At 37.8% G+C, this 24846-nt stretch overlaps 1 protein-coding gene across 1 annotated transcript in view; it reads left to right on the top strand.

Annotated features, from left to right (window-relative positions):
• LOC134212397 (cytochrome b5-related protein-like) overlaps window positions 1–22762 on the top strand; it is an 87071-nt gene extending 64309 nt beyond the window's left edge. The window contains exons 2-6 of the mRNA XM_062690192.1: window positions 20698–20943; window positions 21015–21406; window positions 21641–21835; window positions 21895–22116; window positions 22257–22762. Of these exons, the coding sequence (XP_062546176.1) occupies window positions 20722–20943; window positions 21015–21406; window positions 21641–21835; window positions 21895–22116; window positions 22257–22548 (1323 nt within the window). The 5' untranslated portion in view covers window positions 20698–20721 and the 3' untranslated portion in view covers window positions 22549–22762. The remainder of the gene's footprint in view (window positions 1–20697; window positions 20944–21014; window positions 21407–21640; window positions 21836–21894; window positions 22117–22256) is intronic.
• The last annotated feature ends 2084 nt before the right edge of the window (window positions 22763–24846 follow it).

The raw sequence follows: 24846 nt of genomic DNA on the forward strand, positions 1-24846 counted from the left end.
ATCAATTGTGCTTCGTTCAGTTACTGTTTGCTTATCGCCGATAGCTAAAGAGGTATCTCTCTACTAGCGACACAAGATTTACTCGGCAGGTATTTCGGTCCATGGTCTAAATCCTGTCGTAGGTACTAAAACAAAGGAAAGCAGCGTCCATTTTTTATAATTCCACTGTATCAGATTATGGGATGCGTTATAGAACAAAATGTCAAGATCAATTGTTTCAACTACGATGAGATTTGGACAGAACGATAATTCCTGCTACAACCTACTGGAATTAACAAAACAGCTTTAGCTTCGAATGATTTTTTACATCTTTTTTTCATGCTGGTCTTTAGATGTTGTCCATCAACTTTTCGAATATTATTGCATGCTTTGTACATCGTTTAGTATCTCCGATCTCTTGAGCCTTCAGGTTCTTCGACAAATTAATTCCTGTGCAATCTCAGCTGTAATCTGCCAAAAGACGGCTCAACTACTCTGTAAAATATTTTAAAGTATTTACTTTGCTGCCTAGAGTTTGTTTGTCCCAAGTCTGGATATTATGGAGTTGAAGCACATCACTTCAAACACAAATCTATATCTATGTGTTTCGACAAATTCTAAATATTTCATTATTAGTTGTAAATGCAAAATTGAAATCCAACATGCGTATTTCTAAGACAATCGATAGAGTTAAAATTATCAGATAACTCTTTTAACGTCTTTATGTTAATCGAATGGGTGTTCATAAAATCTGGATCGAGTCTAGCGATTCAATCCATGCGTCGCTGTGAATGCGCGGATTTATGTTCTTTTGGTGTACTACTAAACGGGACCCGCCGTATCAATTAGAATACAGACAAGTCGAATGTGGGTGGGTTCAGTCCGTGAAAGTGCGCGCTCAGTGCGGATCTATAGGGAGACCTAACCGGGCTGATTCGGCGTGGAGTGTTTGTGTGGGCCCGCTGGCGAACGAAAACGACATCAGTAAACTTGTTGGCTGACCTTTGCTGGGTGGATTGATTAGATTGCGATAAGAGTTGGGGCTGCGGTATTTTTGGACAGCGTTTACGATTGCATTTAGGTATGATAAAAAAGATTAAAATATTTGCTTGTTCTTATCAGTTAATTCAGTTAATCTAACGGGAAAGGCTGAACCCAAACAAATTAGTAATGATGATAAAATTTGTACGAAGTGTGTTGGTGTTCTTAAAAACATCTTTATTCTCATTAACATTCGAATGCTCTTTCGAACGAAAGATGGTGCGCATTGTCATTTATGCCAGCAAAATCAAATGAAGAAATTATCCAAACGAAACGAATTCGTTTGACAGTATCGTCGTCCGTAAACAAGAATAAGGTAGAATATCAGTTCATACTATTCCACTACTGGCTGATTTGTTCAACATATCTAAATAAATAATTCTGACAGACACGATAATTTTAATTTATAATTCTTTTCTTTAGCACCTCGTATTATGATTCCAGTTGAAAATCGAATTTTGAAGTCCCGATTTTATTCGCGTTCAACTTATAGCGCATCATTGCGCAACTGAGTGCACATTGTTCGCAACCAGATGCGCTATACAGCGCACCTGGCAGTAATAAAACTTGCGACTAATAGGACAATTGATTGTCGTGAGTTCAAAAATTCGGTTTTGAGCTGCACATATAATATAATTTAAAAAAAGTTTACACTAAAGATCACCTTTCATTTGAATTGTAAATACCGTGTAAATAAAAATGGGTGAAACCGACACCTTAAGCTACTTTACAGCTCTCCACTCTTTGAAGCAATTTTCCGGTATAGAAATTTCATGCAAGCCTAATTTGACCCTTTAAGGATTAGTCCATGAGGTCTCACGACAATATTTCTTGATAGAATTTGATTTCTGATGAAAACGCGAACAGTCCATTCCCAAGTTGAACCGGCTGAGGTTCGGGTAAGATCGACACAATGTGAGGTGACAAACCGATCTATATTTCAATTTGTATTTTTTTTAAAGTTATTTCTAACAACGATTTAAAATTAAAAATCTAAATGACACCCAGTATAGTAAAGAAAGACGTAAGTCCTACGTCAATATGCATGGAGCCGTGCAGTAATGATAAGAAATGAAAGTGACCAGTTTACAGCTTCATGTTAAAAGGGGTAAAAATGGAACACGAAAGTACAACACTAGAGAACGGATTGAGTAAAAAACTTAAAAATACGGATATTTTTTAGCGCTTTTGATATTGGACTTGCAGATTATCCTTGATGACTTAATATTACCCCCAAGACCTGTCACGCCCAAACATGATTATACATAGCGTAATCAATCTCTGACTTGTTATGTTCCCGCTCTTATTACCTCGTTTCCCCAATAATTGAATTACATTATGCGAATTATGAGTCTAGTAAAACAGAATTTTTTGTGATTCAGAAGGCAGGTGTCAAACATATCCTTATTGATAACTTAATAATTTTGAGCTCATGTGGATGTTTTAATTAGAAAAGTTAACTATTTTTCCACAACATACAAAATGATACGAATAGAAGTCGAGAAGTGGAGAAGACGGCCTTACTGTTGAGGTCGAAATACGTATCTGTCAAAGGCACAATAAAGTAGTGGAATTAAATGGAATAGTACAAACTCGTCTTATGACAAGTAAATACAAAATGATGCTACTTTTAGGATACTGGATTCGCCGTATAGTGGGTTAGCTCGTGGTTCATCCTTCCCCGCTACACACCGTTGAAGTGCATGGGGAAACGTATTATAGTCCGTTACATATATTTAATTGAAAATATGGTCAACTGGTCTTCGGAAGGTCCAGGAGGAGGAGGGGAAGGAGGGGGGAGGGCCTTATTTGGTTTATCGAAGCAATTATTGAATTGACCTTTCCAGTCAAAAATTGTATCACGTTTTATTGTCTCAGTCGATTCTTAGGCTTATTTAAGGGAAACTTTCCGAAAGACCCAATTTTCTGAGACCTCACAGATAACAAATTTAGGCTGGCATCCGACTATGTAAACATCCGCAACCGTAAATTCAAATGTGTTTTTAATTGGGGAAGGGTTTGGCAATCGTTTAGAGGTGGTGCAAAGATCATTGTTATGAAAACGCAGCGCGAATGCGGCTGCATGGAACCGCGAAACAACTCACTTTATGGTTCCTTTCACTCAAATCCGCCTTCGTGGAAGAAGCCAAAATAGTAAATGCGAAAAATTCGGTTAGTACTTTGCCTTACTCCCGTGTTGAATTTTCACCACTATGAAGTTTCACCAACTCAAATTTATGTTATTTTCACTACCGAGACCAAGGTGAAAACAACTCAAATTTGATTCTTCCACGGAACAACACGTTGGTCGATCAGCTCTCTTTGTTTATAATATCAGGGGTGAGAAATTACCTAATATTGGAGTAAAAATTTTAACTTCGTACTAGAGTTAGGTTCTTTAAACTTTTTTAGGTATTTTATTTTTTCTGTTTATCATCCGCATTGGCTGCGTTCGACGGTTGCTAATCAGCTGCATCCGTATGTATTTCCGCAATCTGCTGATTAGATGGCAGTAGTGGGCCAACGTATATCAATTCAAAAGGTTGCACAGGATTTTCAATAAAATTTGTTCTAGCCTAAATATCTGTTATCTGTGCTCTAACTATTGTCGGCGTAGCACCAACTTAGAATTCGGAAGTCGGGACTTCCGAACCGAACTTTCTTCCGAAGTTGTATCTGTCAAACTAATTGATGCGTTGTTTAGCGCATCTTTATACGAATCAGCACTCTTCGGTTGGGAAAGTTGCTTGTATCTGGAGAAAACCAAACTTTGGTATAAAAAGCGTTCTAACTTTATTCCGGATAGACAATATTTAAAAAATCTAAGCCTGAAATACGTTCTGCTCGTGTGAACCGGCCTGAAAAATTCACCTGATGTTCATTCAATGTCCAGCAAATGTTAGTCCAATCTTGGAAAGCAGCACTTTTACGATTTTAAAAATACTTATAGGCGTCAAAAATATGGGTTCTTTGGGAAAGTTGACCTTAAATAAAATAAAAAATCGATTGAGACAAACATTTTTATGGGCAGTCTCACTTACGGCAGCAACGTCAAATACGGAAATGAATGATTCTAACGATTTGAGCTCGTCATTATATTCCAAATAAATGTTGTGTAACTTAGGCATATTGAGGTGATAATTTTGAAACTGCATAGTATGGCTGTAGCAAATTCAAATTTATGCGTATAACAGAAGATTCAAATTTCTCAATTCATTTGGGTATTGAGGCTACGACAGGTCTTGTCTGCGCTATAATTCCGTCATAGACTCGACGACCAATACACATCCGCATGAAAAGGCTTAGGAGGAACACACAACCCACAATCAATGCAAATCTATCTATAAGCAGAGTCTGTGGCAATTGCATCAGTGTTTGGTAAACATAGTGGCCAAGCAAAGCGTACTTGAAGATAATCAATTTCAGTGGCAGGTATCTATTCCTGCTCCAATCAGCATCGATAGTAAATACCAAGGTTATTGTGGCGAAATCAGAAAATCGTCAATTTTCAGGAAGTTCTGACAATTTACGGAAATTATATTGAATTTCAAGAATTTCTTTAATTTCCCAAAAATTCTTCAATTTCCTTGGAAAATTCTTTAGTGTCTGGAAAATTCTGCGAATTTGAATTCTTCGATTCCTTGTAAGTCTTTCGAATTTGAATTCTTTCAATTCCTTCGAATATTCTTTCAATTTCCTTGGAAATTCTTTGAATTTTCTTGGAAATTATTCAATATCGAAATTACTCCGAATACCTTCAAAATTCTTTCGAATTTCTTGGGAAATCCTTCAATTTCTTGAAATTATTTCAAATTTCTTTGAAATTCTTTCAAATTTCCTTGGGAAATTTTTTAATTTCCTTGGAAATTCAAATTTCAGGGAATTCTTTCAAATTTCCTTGGAAATTCTTTCGAATTTCCTTGGAAATTGTTTAATTTCTTGAATCCTTGAAATTCTTAATTCTGGAAATTCTTTAATTCTTGGAAATTCTTCAATTTCCTTGAAATTCTTTCAGTTAGGAATTCTTTCAATTCCTTCAAATTCTTCCAATTTCCTTGAAATTCTTCCAATTTCCTTGGAAATTTTTCAATTCTTGAAATTGAATTTCTTGAAATTCAATTTCTTGAGAAATTCTTCCAATTTCTGGAATTCTTCCAATCTTGGGAAATTCTTGAATTTCTTGGGAAATTCTTGAATTCTTGGGAAATTCTTCAATTTCGAATTCTTTGAATAATTCCTTGGGAAATTCTTCCATTCCTTGAGGAAATTCTTGGAATTCTTTTCATTCTCCAAATTTCCTTGGGAAATTCTTCCAATTTCCGCAGGAAATTCTTTTCAATTTCCTTGGAAATTCTTTGAATTTCCTTGGGAAATTCTTCGAATTCTTCAGAATTCTTCGAATTTCTTTGGAAATTCTTTCAATTTCTTTGGAAATTCTTCCAATTTCTTAGGAAATTCTTGAATTTCCTTGAAATTCTTCAATTTCCTTGGGAAATTCTTCCAATTTCCTTGAAATTCTTCGAATTTCCATTGGGAAATTCTTCCGATTTTCCATTGGAAATTCTTCCGAATTTCTTGGAAATTTTTCCGAATTTCTTGGAGAATTCCTTCGAATTTCCTTGGCATTTTTACCGAATTTCCTTGGAAAATTCTCTTGAATTTCCTTGGGAAATTCTTCCGAATTTCCTTGGAAATTCTTCCAATTTCCTTGAGGAAATTCTTCGAATTCCTTGGAAATTCTTCCGAATTCCTTGAAATTCTTCCAATTCTGGAAAATTCTTCGAATTTCCTTGGGAAATTCTTCCAATTCCTTGGGAAATTCTTGAATTCCTTGGAAATTCTTCCAATTTCCTTGGAAATTCTTCCGAATTTCATGGAATCTTCCAATTTCCTTGAAATTCTTCCGAATTTCCGGAAATTCTTCCATTCCTTGGAAATTCTTCGATTCCTTAATCTTCAATTTCCTTGAAATTCTTCCATTCCTTGGGAAATTCTTCCCAATTTCTTGGGAAATTCTTCCAATTTCCTGGGAAATTCTTCAATTCCTTGGAATTCTTCAATTTCCTGGGAAATTCTGAATTTCTGGGAAATTCTTCCAATTCCTGAAATTCTTCAGAAATTTTCCTTGGGAAATTCTTTCAGATTTCCTTGGGAAATTCTTTCCAATTCTTGAAATTCTTTCCAATTCCTTGGGAAATTCTTCCGAATTCCTTGGAAATTCTTCCAATTTCCTTGAAATTCTTCCAATTTCATGGGAAATTCTTCGAATTCCTTGAAATTCTTCCTTCCTTGGGAAATTCTTCCGAATTTCCTTGGAATCTTCGAAATTTCCTTGGGAAATTCTTCCAATTCCTTGGGAAATTCTTCCAGATTTCTGGGAAATTCTTGAATTTCCTTGGGAAATTCTTTCCGAACTTCGATTCTTCGATTCTTGGAAATTCTTCCGAATTTCTGGGAAATTCTTCAGAATTTCAATCTTTCAATTTCCTTGGTCTTTTCCAATTTCCTTGGGAAATTCTTTCAATTTCCTTGGGAAATTCTTTCGAACTCGTTAAATTCTTCCAATTCCTTGGGAAATTCTTCCGAATTTCCTTGATCAATGAAATTCTTTCCAATTTCCTTGGAAATTCTTTCAATTCCTTGAAATTCTTTCCGAATTTCCTTGGGAAATCTGAATTTCATGGAAATTCTTGAATTTCTGAAATTCAATTCCTTGGAATTCTTTGAATTTCTTGGGAAATTCTTTCGAATTTCCTTGGGAAATTCTTCCAATTTCCTTGAAATTCTTGAATTTCCTTGGGAAATTCTTCGAATTTCCTTGGAAATTCTTTCGAATTTCCTTGGGAAATTCTTTCGAACTTTGGAAATTCTTCCGAATTCCTTGGAAATTCTTCCGAATTTCCTTGGGAAATTCTTTGAATTTCACGGAAATTCTTCCAATTCTGGAAATTCTTCAAATTTCCTTGGGAAATTCTTCGAATTTCCTTGGAAATTCTTCGAATTTCCTTGGGAATTCTTCAAGATTTCCTTGAAATTCTTCCAATTTCCTTGGAAATTCTTCCGAATTTCCTGATTCTTTCTCATGGAAATTCACTTCTGGAAATTCTTGATTTCCTTGGAAAATTCTTTTTTCGAATTTCCTTGGGAAATTCTTTCCAATTTCCTTGGATCTTGAATTTCCTTGGAAATTCTTCCAATTTCCTTGGGAAATTCTTTTTCGAATTTCCTTGAAATTCTTCGAATTTCCTTGGAAATTCTTCCGAATTCCTTGGAAATTCTTCCGAATTCCTTGGGAAATTCTTCCAATTTCATGGGAAATTCTTCCAATTTCCTTGGGAAATTCTTCGAATTTCCTTGAAATTCTTCGAATTTCTTGGGAAATTCTTTGATTTCATGGAAATTCTTCGAATTTCCTTGAGAAATTCTTCGAATCTTTTCTTCGAATTTCGCGGGAAATTCTTCGAATTTCCTTGAGGAATCTTCAATTTCCTTGGGAAATTCTTCCGAATTTCCTTGGAAATTCTTCCGAATTTCCTTGGGAAATTCTTCCGATTCATGGAAATTCTTCCATTTCCTTGGAAATTCTTCCGAATTCTGGAATTATTTTCAAATTTCTGAAATTCTTTCCAATTTCTGAAAATTCTTCGAATTTCCTTGGGAAATTCTTTCCAATTTCCTTGAAGTCCAATTCCTTGGAAATTCTTCAATTTCCTTGGGAAATTCTTTCCAATTCCTTGGGAAATTCTTAATTTCAGAATTTACTTCCTTGGAAATTCTTTCGATTTCTGGGAAATTCTAATTTCGAGAATTCTTCAATTTCTGAATTCTTCGAATTTCTGGAAATTCTTTGAATTTCCTTGGGAAATTCTTTCATATCTTGAATTTGGAAATTCTTCAATTCCTTGGAAATTCTTCCAATTTCCTGATAAATTCTTTCGAATTTTCTTTCGGAAATTCCTTCAAATTTCCTTGAAAAATATCTACGATCTTTCACAGAAAACATCTTCGAATTTTCTTGGGAAAGTCCTTCGAATTACGTTTGGGGCTTTGTTGCCCGATATTTGTGACCATAACCCTCCATAAATTGTTTCGAATTTGAGAATTCTCTCGAATTTCCTTGGGAATGTTTAAATTTCCTGAAATCTGAATTTCTCTGCTGTTTCGTATTTCCTGGAAAATTCTTTCAATTTCTTTGGGAATTTTTTCGAATTTCCTGTGAAATTCTTTCGAATTTTAGGATATTCTTTCAATTTCCTTGAGAATTTTCTTCAATTTCCGTGGAATATTTCGAACTTCCTTGAAATTCTTTCGAATTTTCTTAGGAAATTCTTTTGAATTTGGTAAATTCCTTCAAATTTCCTTAAAAATATCTACGATCTTTCACAGAAAACATCTTCGAATTTTCTTGGGAAAGTCCTTCGAATTACGTTTGGGGCTTTGTTGCCCGATATTTGTGACCATAACCCTCCTCTTGCTCAGCACTCGCTACGTTATCGTGACAAAGACGAGTGGCGGTGATGAATCCCCAATTCATTGGTTATTTGAGTACTGGAGATTTCCTCTCTGGTGATTGGGTAGTGGAATTAGATGAAACGTTACTATCATGGCATTCTGTTCAAGCTTCATACAAGATAATTTTATCCTCAAGATAGTGATGCTGCATTTGACGCGGATCTGACATGTATGGCGTACAACTATACTGCCTAGTATGATCTCGTATTTGTTGCAATCGACAAAAGTAGACATGGGAGGAATAGAACGATAAGGTTTGTGGCATGCATTAGTATGGAAATCTGAATGATTTTTGAAAACTGCACAAAAATGTCTTTGGTTGGAAAATTGATTTCGTTTATTTATTGAACGGACAAAGAAGGTGAAAGAATAACAATGTTACTTATTTGAGGCTCTTCGCTCAATGTTACCAGTACAGAATTTTTTCAATCATATATAACAACCAATTTATAAAATCAGAAATTATCTTGTCAGCTGAAAAAACTAACTTTGAAGAATTGAACCAAAAACTACAAGTATGCGATCATGGGTGTATGATTTAAAAAGAAAACACATAGACGATCGTGATGACGTGATTTACGAAATCTTAATTAGCAAGCTCAGGGCCTTCCTTTGGCCTGACAGAAGATTCGCGGCAGCAAAGCAAAACTATGCTAGAGGTGGCTGACTTCTATTCGCGGTCTTGTGTTTGATTTTTTTTTTCAAATTCTCATCGTGTTAAATATTTATATGAATGCAAAAATGGTAACCATAGTGAAAAATTGAGGAAGGGCTTAATGCACTCTTTGAGGCTGCAATGTTCTAGTGAAGAATGTACTGCCAATGAAGAAAAAGTGAGCAATCTCGATCTTAAGACCTAAAACAATAAAAAACAATTTACTGAATTTTCGAAAGATTGTGCCATTTGAGAGTGAAAATTCAAATGAGTGATCTATAATAGTATGCCTTTTCATCGTCGCAAATCTCAGATAAACTTTGAATATTCCACCAAATTAGCTACTAGTTTTGTTTGGTTTCGTTCTACCTACACGTACACTGGCGCAGTGGTGACTATTTTTGCTTATACGACATTCTGTACTGAAAGGTCACCGTGCTAATAGTGGAATAGTCTTTGGAAATTCAGAAGTAAATAAGGCCATAATACACAACCAGATAATGGAAGATTTTGCGACAATCATGCATTAATTGCATGCAAATTTTCCTATAATCTGCAACAAATGTGCAAAATGACTGATCTTTACTAGTGACTGACTGCCCTTTTTGTTGTTTTAGTTAACTCAGTGTTCTGTTTCCAGATGTTCTATTTTCTTATCTCCATTCAACGTGATAGGTAGTAAATAACGTTTAATTTGATTGATGTGCAAATCGATGGGGTGCATACTGAAAGTTGTTTATAATAAATAGGGTAACGATGGTATTTTGGACATCTGAGTATATATTGCCATAAATAAATATGGTTGGAAATGTGGACTTTGTGGCCGTGCGGCTAAGCGCATTTGCGTGCCGTGGAGTGTGGGTTCTTTTCGCACTCTAGTTAGGAGAGACCTTTTCGTAATGCGGCAAAATCTCCACTTGTCCTGCCATTGTCTAATGCTAGGTCACTTGTCATAAGGCGAGTTTGTACCATCCCATTCAATTCCACCACTTGATTGTACCTTGACAGATACGTATTTCGACCTCAACAGTTAGGTCGTCTTCAGTGTCTCGTACTTGACTTAGTTGACTTTCTTCTTCTTTTTGGCATTACATCCCCCACTGGAACATTGCCGCCTTGGTGCTTATTGTTCATTTAGCCCTTCCACAGTTATAAACCGCGAGGTTTCTTAACCGGTAACTGGGTTTTTACATTAGTACGTCATGAGGCTAACACGATGATACTTTTATGTTTAGGGATGTGGACAATTTCCAAATTTTCATTGCCTGGACCGGCGCACCGGGAATCGAACCCAACCATCCTCAGCATGGTCTTGCTTTATAGCCGCGCTTCTTACCGCTGATCACTATTGCTTTAAAAAGCAGAGTAGAAAGTCAAAACCCTGATGAAACCGAGAAATTTAGAAATCTCGTGCAAAAAAAAAAAAATACTGGAAAATGTGAATGAGTGTTTTTCAGCGTATTTTGCGCATAAAAAATAGTGTCAAAACCCTGATGAAACTGAGAAATTTAGAAATCTCGTGCAAAAAAAAAAATACTGGAAAATGTGAATGAGTGTTTTCCAGCGTATTTTGCGCATAAAAAATAGTGTTTTGCCCATAACTTCTGATCCCATAGACCGATCTGGCCAATTTTCAATAGCCAACAATGGAATTTGTTGTAAGTAATTCGGTGAATGCTTAGTTTAATAAAGTGTGTCTACAAAATGTTGTACACCTACACACATACACACACATATACATACATACACATAACATACATGACCTCAATTTGTTGAGCTGATTCGATTGAAATTAAACACTATGGGCATCCGAGTCTTTTATCAAAGGTATGGTTTTGGATTGATCATGCAGCCTTTACGTATACGTAGTATGCGAGAATGGCAAAAATATATGCAGATGTACAAAATAGATCAATTACCCTACGGTCAGAATACCGAGGAGCCAAGTTGTTTATACATTGTTATCAGATTGAAATCTGTTTTCTGATTAGCTGACTATAATGTGTACTTTCATGGGTGACTTGCATTACTCCAGTAAAAAAATATGAAAACAAATGAATACTTGAATCACAGACAAACAGACATAACACATTGAACATTTACTCATCAAATTCATCGTCGTTCAAACAGTAACGACATCTGTTGATTTCAGTTAGTTGAGCAAATCACGAACCAGATGGCGATAGTGAGCAAACGTCAAACTCGAGCAAATCCGATGAGCGCGCCACGAGTGATCGATTGGCCAACTAATGATTATTTGAATTGACCAGTAAATCAGTGAACGATGGAATTTTGACGAGTGTTATGTCTGTTTGTCTGTGCTTGAATTTAACATAATTCAAGTTTATTTATATAAACATACACAAAAAAAAATCGTTGGGTAAATTAAGAGAAACGTTGGTAAAATTAAGAATTTTAGTTAGTGAATTTCAGTAGAAAGTATAATACTGGTAAATCCACCATTGTGAAAATGTCACTTCGGTAAGATCTTCAACAAAAGCTGACTTTTCAAAATAAAATTTTTCTCTCAAAATAACAAAGGCCGATACAAATATTTAAAAACTATTTTGTCTCCCTCCCCCTCGGATTCTTTGCCAAAAAATAATATTTTGAGGGGGCAACAAAATAAAACTCGGATAATTTTGAGGATTTTCAAAACATTCTTTAACAAATCCTCGGAGTTTTTTTTTATTTTTTTCATTTTAATATTTATTTTTTATTTGCCTCCCCCCCTTGACCTTTCGGAGACCAGTAGGACAAAAAGTTAGATACATATTTGTAACGGCCTAATGTATTTTACATTAGAATTAACTAGTGATTCTTTTAAAACAACATGTGTCGTGCGCTTTCAATTTAAGAAAAGTACGTCAAATTTATTCAAAATTTGTTTCATTTTATTTTTGTGTTCTTTTGGTTTTTTATTGTCTATTTTTTATTGAATAATGCAGCATAACCACACAAGATACCCTGCATGAATGTCCAAATTCCAGATGAATGATTTTGATATCGGCAAGTTCTGATCGATGATCCAAGCGCGTCAATTGGAAAATATGATCAACATCTATAATTATAGGGTGGGTGTACCAATCGTCGTCATACCTAAGAACAACTATTTTTAAAAAAATAAGTAAGGGCATGGGGCCCTCCTTAGCCGTGCGGTAAGACGCGCGGCTACGAAGCAAGATTATGCTGAGAGTGGCTGGGTTCGATTCCCGGTGCCGGTCTAGGCAATTTTCGGATTGTAAATTGTCTCGACTTCCCTGGGCATAAAAGTATCATCGTGCTAGCCTCATGATATACGAATGCAAAAATGGTAACTTGGCTTAGAAACCTCGCAGTTAATAACTATGGAAGTGCTGCTTAATGAACACTAAGCTGCGAGGCGGCTCTGTCTCAGTGTGGGGATGTAATGCCAATAAGAAGAAGAAGTAAAGGCATGTGGGTGGACTTTATATATCAAGCGGCAGGTTTTACTTCCTGCTCCTTAGAACAGCTGGGAAAACCACAATAAAATTTGTTATAATTTTCAAAATTGATTAATCCATATAATAGGAACGCATGCACCAGTTGTTGCACTATTCTTAATTTTGGTTCCTTATTTGGCAAATCCCATTGTTTTATTATTATGATTTATTGTCAACAGGTGAAATAGACACCTCAACGACCGTTTTCTTATGGGATTGGCCAAATTGGGACCACTAGTGCGACAACTGGTGCAAAGGGCGTCAAAAATTAAGCAAAATTAGTTTTTCCAATGATGCTTTTCTTGTTTTGGAGGAGATCAAAGGTGTTATGTATCATAATATGAATATGCTTTATCGATATGAACTTGGTTTGCGGTGAATTGATTGGCCTTTTGGCATATAAAACACTAGAGCGATAACTAGTGCTATAGTGGGTTAGGGACAAAAAGTCGAAATACATAAGGTCGAAAGGACAAAAAGTCGAAAGACAAAACGTCGAAAGACAAAAGGTCGAAGGGACAAATGGTCGAAAGGACAAAAAGTCGAACGGGACAAAAGGTCGAAAGGACAAAAGGTCGAAAGGGACAAAAGGTCTAAAGGAAAAAAGTCGAAAGAAACAAAAGATCAATCAAAATCAAAATTATACAATGTTTAACAATTAATTAAAATTTATTCAGTGAGTACAACTAAAGATGGATGTTTGGGTTTTCTAAATATCATATCGATCTATCAAAATGGAGCACGCCGCACATCAAATACATCAATGCGCGCGACTGCGGTGTGCCCTATTTTAACAGATTGAAATGACATTAAGAAAACCTTGATATTCATCTATTATTCGCACTCATTAAATGCATTTTCTTCAATTGTTGAAAATAGTGAAAAATAGAAGGGCAATTTTTTTGCCAACTGTTCCTTTTGCAACCAATACAAGTTTTATTCATTTCCAAAATCAACAATCTGCTTTATCTCTAACAAATCTATCTAGACATTCATAATATTGTTTCATAGTAATTTATCCTTCTTTGAAAATGGATCATTCTTCAAATTTGAATAATGAGATGAGTGAGTTATTATTTCTGCATAAGAGTAAAATCAGCAGTGATTCAAATCGTTCGGGGCTGTCAGTTTGAATATGAATCTGAAACATTCATTTTCCCAGCAGCTGTTCTAGATTCAGTTTTTATACCAGTCAACTGTCAAATAAATAAAACTGGTATAACGCTCCGTTCTATTTTCTGCAGATTTGAACCACGATTGAATCACGAGATTCAAATATTTTTCAATTGTTTTGGTGTATGAATGCGTCATTTTATCTACGGATCAATCCACGTTGCAATTACGGCGTCTTTCTTGGTAGCAACATAATGATTTCATTTAATTAAAAATTTGAAAAAACATGAATACAACACTTCTGGGGAAACCAGCAAGTTTGTTCTATTTTGCTTCAGATTCAAACTAGAATACGCGAGGAGAAGTGGATGAACGCTGTCATCAGAGGAAAAGTAGAATCATTGAAATTTAACACGGGAAGGTATAGCCAATGGAATTGAAAATAATTTTAAAAATTACAAACAGAGATTTTTTTGAAAATGATTTATTAGGCGGGATTAGAAATTCAATTAAGATTAAAAATAGTACCATCTCCGGAATCATTTCAAGAAAAAACTTCATTGTCATTAACAATCAAATTAATATATGTATAATTCTAACCTCATGCTATAAATTATTTATAAATAAATTTTATTTTGAAATTTTGAAAATTATTTTGAAAGCTGCATTCCATACTTCGCTGTGAATTTTTTTTCATGATTCTACTTTTTCTTTTGATGACAGAATTCATCCTTCTCTTAGCGTATAGTGGTCAAAAATTTGGAATGAAACTGAATCACTACTGATTTCACTCTTGATCTGGATCAAAATAGAACAAACATGTTGGTTTCTCCAGCAGTGTTCCATCCATGTTTTTCAAATATTCAATTAAATAAAATCATTATTTTGCTGCCAAGAAAGGCGCCGTAATTGCACAGTGGATTGATCCGTAGATAAAATGACGCGTTCATACACCAAAACAATTGAAAAATATTTGAATCTCGTGATTCAATCGTGGTTCAAATCTGCAGAAAATAGAACGGAGCGTTATATCAGTTTTATTTTTTTGACATTTGACTGGTATAAAAAATAAATCTAGAACAGCTGCTGGGAAAATGGATGTTCTAGATCAGCGGTTCTCAACCTTTTTCTAGAGACGTCCCCGTTCGGTCTTCACCATTCATTGAGGTACGACCTATTTTTTTTGCTGTAACTGAAAATAAAATTAACTCATCTTCTTTTTCTCATTAGCATTACGTCACTGGGACATTTCCGCCTACCAGCTTAGTCATTAAGCACTTCCACAGTTGTTAACTGCGAGATTTCTAAGCCGAGTTACCATTTTTGCATTCTTATATCATGAGGCTAACACGATGATACATTCATGCCCACGGAGGCGAGAAACAGACCTGAAAACTACCGTGATATAAGGTCTCCAAAAAGTTGTCTAAAATTTTCGTTGTTCCGTGAAATTTTCCCATTCAAATTAAACTTATACATCAAGAAGCTTCCTACAAAACTTTGAGAACTTGTGGAGGCTTCCAAGCCTATTGAATAGAGACTTTTGAGCATTTCGAAAGGACGCTATTAAGCCTCTTCAAAGAAGGCTTCCGAGCCTCTTAAAGAGAGGCTTCCGAGCATCTTGGAAGGAGGCTTCCGAGCCTCTTGAAAGGAGGTTTCCGAGCCTCTTAAAAGGAGGCTTCCGAGCCTCTTGAAAGGAGGCTTCCGAGCCTCTTGGAAGGAGGCTTCCGAGCCTCTTGGAAGGAGGCTTCCGAGCCTCTTGAAAGGAGGCTTCCGAGCCTTTTGAAAGGAGGCTTCCGAGCCTCTTGAAAGGAGGCTTCCGAGCCTCTTGAAAGGAGGCTTCCGAGCCTCTTGAAAGGAGGCTTCCAAACCTCTTGAAAGGAAGCTTCCGAGCCTCTTGAAAGGAGGCTAACGAGCCTCTTGAAAGGAGGCTTCTGAGCCTCTTGGAAGGAGGCTTCCGACCCTCTTGAAAGGAGGCTTCCGAGCCTCTTGGAAGGAGGCTTCCGAGCCTCTTGAAAGGAGGCTTCCGAGCCTCTTGAAAGGAGGCTTCCGAGCCTCTTGAAAGGAGGCTTCCGAGCCTCTTGAAAGGAGGCTTCCGAGCCTCTTGAAAGGAGGCTTCTGAGCCTCTTAGAAGGAGGCTTCCGAGCCTCTTGAAAGGAGGCTTTCAAGCCTCTTGAAAGGAGGCTTCCGAGCTCTTGAAAGGAGGCTGAAGCCTCTTGAAAGGAGGCTCTGAGCTCTCTTGACAGGAGGCTTCCTGGCCTCTTGAAAGGAGGCTTGAGGCCTCTTGAAAGGAGGCTTCTGAGCCTCTTGAAAGGAGGCTTGAGCCTCTTGAAAGGAGACTTCCTGAGCCTCTTGAAAGGGAGACTCTGAGCCTCTTGAAAGGAGGCTTCTGAGCCTCTTGAAAGGAGCCTTCCAGCCTCTTGAAAGGAGCCTGAGCCTCTGAAAGGAGCCTTCTGAGCCTCTTGAAAGGAGGCCTGAGCCTCTTGAAGGAGGCTTCCTGAGCCTCTTGAAAGGAGGCTCTGGAGCCTCTTGAAAGGAGGCTTCTGAGCCTCTTGAAAGGAGGCCTGAGCCTCTTGAAAGGAGGCTTACGAGCCTCTTGAAAGGAGGCTTACGAGACTCTTGAAAGGAGGCTTCCGAGCCTCTTGAAAGGAGGCTTCCGAGCCTCTTGAAAGGAGCCTTCCGAGCCTCTTGAAAGGAGCCTTCCGAGCCTCTTGAAAGGAGCCTTCCGAGCCTCTTGAAAGGAGCCTTCCGAGCCTCTTGAAAGGAGGCTTCCGAGCCTCTTGAAAGGAGGCTTCCGAGCCTCTTGAAAGGAGGCTTCCGAGCCTCTTGAAAGGAGGCTTCCGAGCCTCTTGAAAGGAGGCTTCCGAGCCTCTTGAAAGGAGGCTTCAGAGCCTCTTGAAGGGAGGCTTCCGAGCCTCTTGAAAGGAGGCTTACGACCTGCATGGAAGGAGGCTTTTGACACGCGTAGAAAGCGGTTTCCAGCCTTTTGCAACGAAGCAACTGCGCTTTTTTTTTAAAGCCTTCATGCCTCTCAAATGAAAATTTCATTTTTTCAACATTTCATTTCAACATTTGAATTTAAGATTTTAGTTCAGAGGTATATTCTTAATATATTATTCAACATTTTGTTTCGAACAGTTAGATTGCATTTGAAGTTTTTTCAGATCTTTAATCCAACAGCCCTTCATACACTGTGCTAGTTGTGGTGGGCAGGATTTATTAGACTTTGATTCACTGATCGCCGTGCATATTGTGTACAATAGAAAGTTTTTAAATAAAATAATATACAGTTATCAAAACATTATCGATCATTTTTTATCAGATTTTTAATACATCCGCCATTACGCATTTTTGTCCAAGGTACCCCCTGGGGTCAGCGAAGGTACCCCAGGTTGAGAACCGCTGTTCTAGATTCATATTCAAACTGACAGTCCCGAACGATTTGAATCACTGCTGATTTTACTCTTACAGCATACATCGAGATGTGGAATAGAAGTTCCTTCTCGCGCTTAGTTTCATAGGGGCGTAACTGTATTGATCGATTTCTCTTAATCTTCTCTTTCTCTCTTCTGAACCCCTGGCCGGTTTGAATAGCCATAAAGGCCTGCAGTAGCTTGTAAAAGTGTTGAGTGAAATCTTATCGGCTCAATGCTGGGATGTTTAGCGATGCACGTATACATCGTTCAGGACTTGGTTTATCGAGTATCAGGTATCAGAAAGTTAGCTCAGTCGGTGCGTTCCTCTCCAATTGGGGGCTTCACACTAGCGCCTCCTGAAGGCCGTCATGATAAATTATATTTTAAAAATTAAGTAAAAATATAAAAATAATAATAATAATAACAATAATTGAAATTGAAGTTGGAGGGCCAAGCCGGCCGATCACTGTACATGTTAAAAATAATTGTAGAACAAAAAATGTTTAAATAAAGAATAATTTTACTACTACTACTCCAATTGGGAGATTTGTGCCTCGCCCCTTTCCTTTCTCGCCATTTACGGAATGGAAAGAAGATTCCAATGAAATGTTGGAAGAAAGATAGAAGAAAAATACAACGATAAGACAGTAAGTCAAGTAAGTAAGTCAGTAGCATTGATGGTGGGAGAATAAAGTGTACACATTCGTCGCCATCTGAATACACGAACACGATATTTTGGATACGAAAATAGTGAAAGTGTAATATAAAGAAAATACCTTCCATAAGAAAATGGTAAACGACTTCAAGCTTTTCACCATTGGTTGAACTGATGTGGTTTATCAATAAATATCCATAATAAATGAGAGTAGACACTGAAGAATGAGAAGTTTTATCAACTCATTTTGCAACAGCAGATTGCGCAAAGTGCTTCACCCTAAAAGAGATGCGCTTGTAATAATAAGAAGATGCCTTCCATAGGACGATTTAATCATCAAAATAATTGCTTGAAAATTGGGGCGGAGAGTTGATAGTTAGCTATGAACACAAATATTTCGCCAAACCATTTTCCTTGAAGAAAGAAAAGGTTTTTTTTCGGGCTGCATACTGTGAAGAGCGCCCTAATACTCCACAGGCTCCGTAGGAGACTAGGTTCTTGTTAGACCCGCCTAATTATTCATTTTTGGGAACGGACAGCCTGATACCTTAAATTAGGGGTCACCTGTATGATGAACTTTTACCATCGGAACAGATAATCCGCAGCGTTATTCTTAACCGATTGATAGGCTACCGACACTACACGACTATCTAGGCTATTCAAAAAAACGAAATTAACTTTTAAGATCAACTCCACAAGTATGCGAATAGCCAAATCGGTTGATCGAGTAGATCGCATGTTTTGAACTCCATGACGTTTTGGAGAACCGAAAAGGCCTGTAGTAGTTTGTCAAAGTAATGAGTGAAATCTTATCGGCTCAATGGATCTGCTGGTATGTTTTGACGCTGCACGAATACATCGTTCAGGGCTTGGTTGATCGGGTAGATCGTATGTTTTGAACTCCAGGCCGTTTTGGAGACCCTGAAATATGTTACGTTAATTCAATACTCGATAATTTCATGTCTTATGATCACATAGATATTTTTGAACATATTCTCAGCTTTGTTTCTAGAGATATGTATTCCATAGTGTCACAGATAGAAAAAGTTGTTGAAATTTACACGAAAGTAATGCACATAAAGGGAATGCCAAAAAGAGCGTAAAGTTGAACGATATTATCACCTGAATGTATGCAATTTGTATTGCATTATGATACTTTTTATACGAATAAGTGTCATAATGCTATGTAAATTGCATACATTTAGGGCGAACTTGTTGGAAAAGATTCATGTACGCCCAGAATAGTGTAATTTTCCACGTCTTCATTATTTACGCGTCGATTACTTTTCATTATTTCTTTCAGTGGTATTCGAGGATATGTACTCCAGAACAGTTTGGACAGCCTAGGACATCCGAAAAAAATATTTCTTTCTATACTAGTTTTGGCAGGATCGAGCGGAAAAACCCAAATCTGTACGATCAATTCATGTAACAAAAGTCGTCCTGGAAGGGTCAATCTGTTTTTTTTTTATAGAAGTTTAACAGAATCCACTCTACCGTACCACATCCCTGGCAGGCCCTGCAGGTCACAAACCTTTGGAATATGCGGAAATTTCAGCATTTTCTCTCACTAATAAATGTAGTCAAGTCAATTTTTATCCCGATAATTTGAGCGATTTTCGCACGATTTAAGTCACGAATCCAATGACAAATGCAGAATAGGTAATCAAATTTGCGTCTCCATGATACATAACTGCGATTCATGCGTGAAATTGTTGTTTTTGGGTGAGCCGCTATCAGTAGTTCAAGCCATGATTATAGGAGATCAAACCATAGTTCGATTCATTCGATCGTTGTTGGCCAGTTTTACAATTAGGTATTGAGTTTCGCAATAAAATAAAGCGTGAACATAAAATTTGTACGTGAGGGAGTCTTGCTGTGTGAGAAAAGAAAAAAAATGTACGATTAACTTTTGATGATTTGAATGTAGGAAAATAAAAAGTCTGTTTGCCAATACACAAATACTTTTTGGCAAATTCAGCGGGAAAAAATTTGTTTCAACAAACTGAGCTACAATGCAATTGTCTAAGACGAGTTTAGTACTTTCCATTCAATTCCACTATGTTTTGTTATCTTTACAAATACGTATGTCGACCTCAACTGTGAGACCGTCTTCGGTGTCTCGTACTTGTCGCGTTTTAGTCAGTTGAAGACATTCCACTAAAAGAGCGCAAATATTTTTTCTTACTTTTGCAAAACTGCGTAAGATAAGTTTCTTTCTTCCTCAATTCATCACTATCAAATATGCACCGTCTATGTCGATCAGAATTGTGCAAATGTGGATGAACAAACCTTATATGCTATGTATGCAATTATTGAAATTGTTACTAGTTACTTATTATTATTGATCAATAACGTGTTCTAAGACGTTGTCGATTAGGTGCTTAGTATTCACTGAATTTCGCTATTAACTGCATGCCTTCCAATTTCTGTTTCTTATATGGTTCAACGATAAACAGAGAGACGATGAACAAGCTAAAGAATTCTGGGTTCGAATTTCGATCTGATTCATTAAATATTAGTGTAGATTTTTTATACTTCAATGTTTTGTTCTGTCAATGTTCATTGAACATGCTGACCAAATCATAGATGGCCTCAAAACATTGGCTTAGAATACTCGCTCTTTCATTAATTGGAAATGAGCTCAATTATTACATACTAAGCTACGAGCTAGTAACATACTGTTGAGGGGTGTAATGTCAATACGAGAAATAATAAGTACCATCCAGACGTAGATTGATCGCCAGAACCTGGCGTGTTGTGTACTTCCCAAGGTGACCAATCTGCATACTGATTAATTGGCTCGCAAATTGTCGACCACCTTGCATACTAACAACCTCATTCTGATCGCACTTTCTTCAGGTGCAAACGGTGCGCACTTCAGTCATGTCGGAGAAGTTGAACGCTACGCCTGCGCTCATCACTTCGATCACCAGCAAGTACCCTACCTTCCGGGATGCGCCTCTAAAAACGGTTAATCTTTGGCTGGAGGGAAAACGGCAAGACGATGGAGCCGAAGGACTGTGGCGGATTCACGACACGCTGTACGACTTAACAGATTTCATAGATCGGCATCCGGGTGGCGTCGATTGGATTCGACAGACAAAAGTGAGTAACTCTATCGTACCGTCCTCAATCGTATTTATGTACTTGCCATGGATTACATTTGCTTTCTTTAGGGAACTGACATCACCGAAGCGTTTGAGACGCATCATATTACTACGAAGGCGGAAAACCTTCTTCCGAAGTACAAAGTACGGGAAGCTAAGCTTCCGCGAAATGTGAGGCTCACGTTTAGAGACGACGGGTTCTACCGCACCTTGAAGCGACGGGTTCGCGACAAACTGCAGGGGATCGACAAAACGCCGATCCAGACATCAAGACTGATTATCGATTCGTTGCTGGGAAGTGCGTTTGTGTTTGCCTTTTTGGCTATCAGATTCAACAGCTATTTGCTGGCCGTGCTTAGTGGGATGTGCGTCAACTGGACCATGATTTGTGCGCACAATTTCTTTCACCAGAAAGATAATTGGCGTATGAAGTTGTTTAATTTGGCGTTCTTCAGTTACAGGTGAGTTGAATCAGTAGATTCATAAGTGCTTCTTTGTTGAATCTTTGAAGTTGAATAAACTTGGCTTTGTAAGCGTATTACGTTAGAGATTTAGACACTATTTTGAATTTCTATTTTTCTCGTAAGATCATAGGTCGCATCTGTTCGATTAATTGTGTTCAGTTTCATTGTTTTCTATATATAAAAATAGTTTCAGGAGCTACGGCATCAACAAAATTTGTTTTCCTATTTCAGAGAATGGCGTATATCGCATGCAATTTCACACCACCACTATCCGAACTCGATCCTCGATTTGGAAATTTCCTATTTCGAACCGATGCTATGCTGGTTACCTAACCCGAAGCTTAAAGGAACCTTCCAAAGGTACGGCTCCTGGATCTACGGGCCCATTGTTTATTCGTGCATGTTTATTGGAGATTTCGTGAAAAGGTAAGCCTCACATCTGTGCCTGTCTCACATCGTTAAGTATACGTTACTCTCGTTCTCAGAATTATCGAATCCTTAAACACTGGTAAATCCAATTTCTTCGCGGACGATCTAATAACGTTTATTCTACCGACCTTTATGTACCTGAGCGATTCAACCAGTTTGGGAGAGGTTCTCAAGATGTGGGGCTTCATCGTAATGGTAGCAAGTTTTGGATTTGGTTTGATCGGATTGAATGCCGCCCATCATCACCCGGAAATATTCCATTCAGGAGATAAGATACCGTAAGTTTTTTTTCAATGATTTATCAATTTGTTTACGATGAACCTGTCTATAATTCGATTGAGGAAGTTTAAACAACATTAAGTAAAGGATTCTGAGGCGTTTATTGGGATTTTATTAAATGTATCTACTTGTTCAACAGGGACGAAATCGACTTCGGAGTGTACCAGATTGCGGCCGTCATCGATCGATCTGACGTCAAGGGGTCACAGTTTGCAGTGTTAACTAGCTTCGGCGATCACTGTTTACATCACATGTTTCCAACGTTGGATCACGGAATACTGCCCCAGTTCTACCCTGTGTTCCATCAAACTTGCGAAGAGTTTGAAACCGTATACCGGGAGTGCTCCTGGCTGCATCACATCGTTGGTCAGCACAAGCAGTTGGCTAGAATTGAAACCCAAGTTTACAGTCCTTCCAAGAAGTTTCACTAGATTATGTTTTACAAAAACGTGGTGCCAAAGAGAATGAGTCATAGAGTCATAGATATTGTAGGTATTATACAATGATTTTATTGAAATTTTCCAAATGTTGTAAATCATTTGATACAGGGATTACTCTAGGGTATAGAAAGTAGTACTAAAGTGATATTTTTATATTACCAGTAAAACTGTTGTTGATTGTAATAAATAATTGGAATGTTTTCTAGCCATTGATGCCTTATTAAATGTAGTTGATATCATAGCATTTCTAAAATAATTTGACGCTCTTTGTTTATAGAACCTTGTGCCAAAGTGACAACGCTGTAAGTTTAATCTATAGGGCTTAGCTCAACTAGAATTATTATCGTAAATCTTCAAATTATTCTAGCAACTGTCGTAATCTCACAAGAATTTTGACAAACCTTTAAAGTTAAGCTGTCGTCTTCATTTGTACACACTAAGTTTATTTCGCTGGAAGTCAGCAAAATTTTGCTGAATTTTACTGTGCTATAAAAATAGGAACTTCTTCAGTAAAATTGGTGGTGGCCCAATTATTACTTCCGGTCTTTTACTATACTTAGTATAGGGGAGGAGGTTCGGTTGTGGGCACCCTTTTGTATTTGGTCCATAACTTTGGCCCTGGTTGATCTTATTTCGACATTTGCATAGCAATCGAAAGCTAAACTTATAACCTTACTACTAGCAAAGAAATTAATAGGATTTCATCGATTTAGAAAAAAATATTGACAATTTAGAAAATTTGACATTTTTGGACATTTTCATTTCGTGGTTCGGTTGTGGGCACCCTTGAAAACTTATAACTAAAAATAAAGAAGCATGAATAAAAACCACCCAGATTTAAAGACAAGGAATAGTTTATTCATTCTAAAAGCCAGGAGACGCTAAAAAACTCAAATCAATTCACCTAACAGTGATGATGCCTCACTCGGTGCATTAAGGAGGATGTTGAAAAAAATCACATAAGAAAGGTCTAAAATAGCACTTTAGGTAAATGGGTTTTAATTTTTCATTGATTTACGTTTTATTGGTATGCATCACAGTCAAAAAAAATCCTGATTAATCACCCTAGCGGCAATAGTGCCTTTCTCGTTCATTTAAAAACAAATATTTTGGCCATAAATTTTGATCCCATAGTCCGATCTGACCAATTTTCAATAGGAAACAATGGGAAAGCATCCCCCGTCGAATGCAACTTTATTTATTTATCATCAGACTAAGGCCGGAGTGGCCTGTGCTGCACATAAAAGACTTCTCCATTCAGCTCGGTTCATGGCTGCACTTCGCCAACCACGCAGTCTGCGGAGGGTCCGCAAGTCGTCCTCTACCTGATCGATCCACCTTGCCCGCTGTGCACCTCGCCTTCTTGTTCCCGTCGGATCGTTGTCGAGAACCATTTTCACCGGATTACTGTCCGACATTCTGGCTACGTGCCCGGCCCACCGCAGTCTTCCGATTTTCGCGGTGTGAACGATGGATGGTTCTCCCAACAGCTGATGCAACTCGTGGTTCATTCGCCTCCTCCACGTACCGTCCGCCATCTGCAACCCACCATAGATGGTACGCAACACTTTCCTTTCGAAAACTTCCAGTGCGCGTTGGTCCTCCACGAGCATCGTCCAGGTCTCGTGTCCGTAGAGAACTACCGGTCTTATAAGCGTTTTGTAGATAGTCAGTTTGGTTCCGCGGCGAACTCTATTCGATCGGAGCGTCTTGCGGAGTCCAAAGTACGTACGATTTCCAGCCACTATGCGTCTCCGAATTGCTCTGCTGGTATCGTTATCGGCGGTCACCAGTGAGCCCAAGTACACGAATTCTTCAACCACCTCGATTTCGTCACCACCGATAGAAACTCGTGGTGGGTGGCTCACATTGACCTCTCTTGAGCCTCTTCCTATCATGTACTTCGTCTTCGACGTGTTGATGACTAGTCCAATCCGTTTAGCTTCGCTTTTCAGTCTGATGTAGGCTTCATCCATCCTCTCAAAGTTACGTGCCATGATATCAATGTCGTCGGCGAAACCAAATAACTGGACGGACTTCGTGAAAATCGTACCACTCGTGTCAATCCCTGCCCTTCGTATTACTCCCTCCAAAGCGGTGTTGAATAGCAGGCACGAAAGACCATCACCTTGCCGTAACCCTCTACGGGTTTCGAAGGGACTCGAGAATGCCCCTGAAACTCGAACTACGCACATCACCCGATCCATCGTCGCCTTGGTCAACCGTATCAGTTTATCCGGAAATCCGTTTTCGTGCATTAGCTGCCATAGCTGGTCCCGATCGATTGTA

This window comes from Armigeres subalbatus, chromosome 2 (genome assembly GCF_024139115.2).
Source record: "Armigeres subalbatus isolate Guangzhou_Male chromosome 2, GZ_Asu_2, whole genome shotgun sequence".
Classification (NCBI taxonomy): Eukaryota; Metazoa; Arthropoda; class Insecta; order Diptera; family Culicidae; genus Armigeres; species Armigeres subalbatus.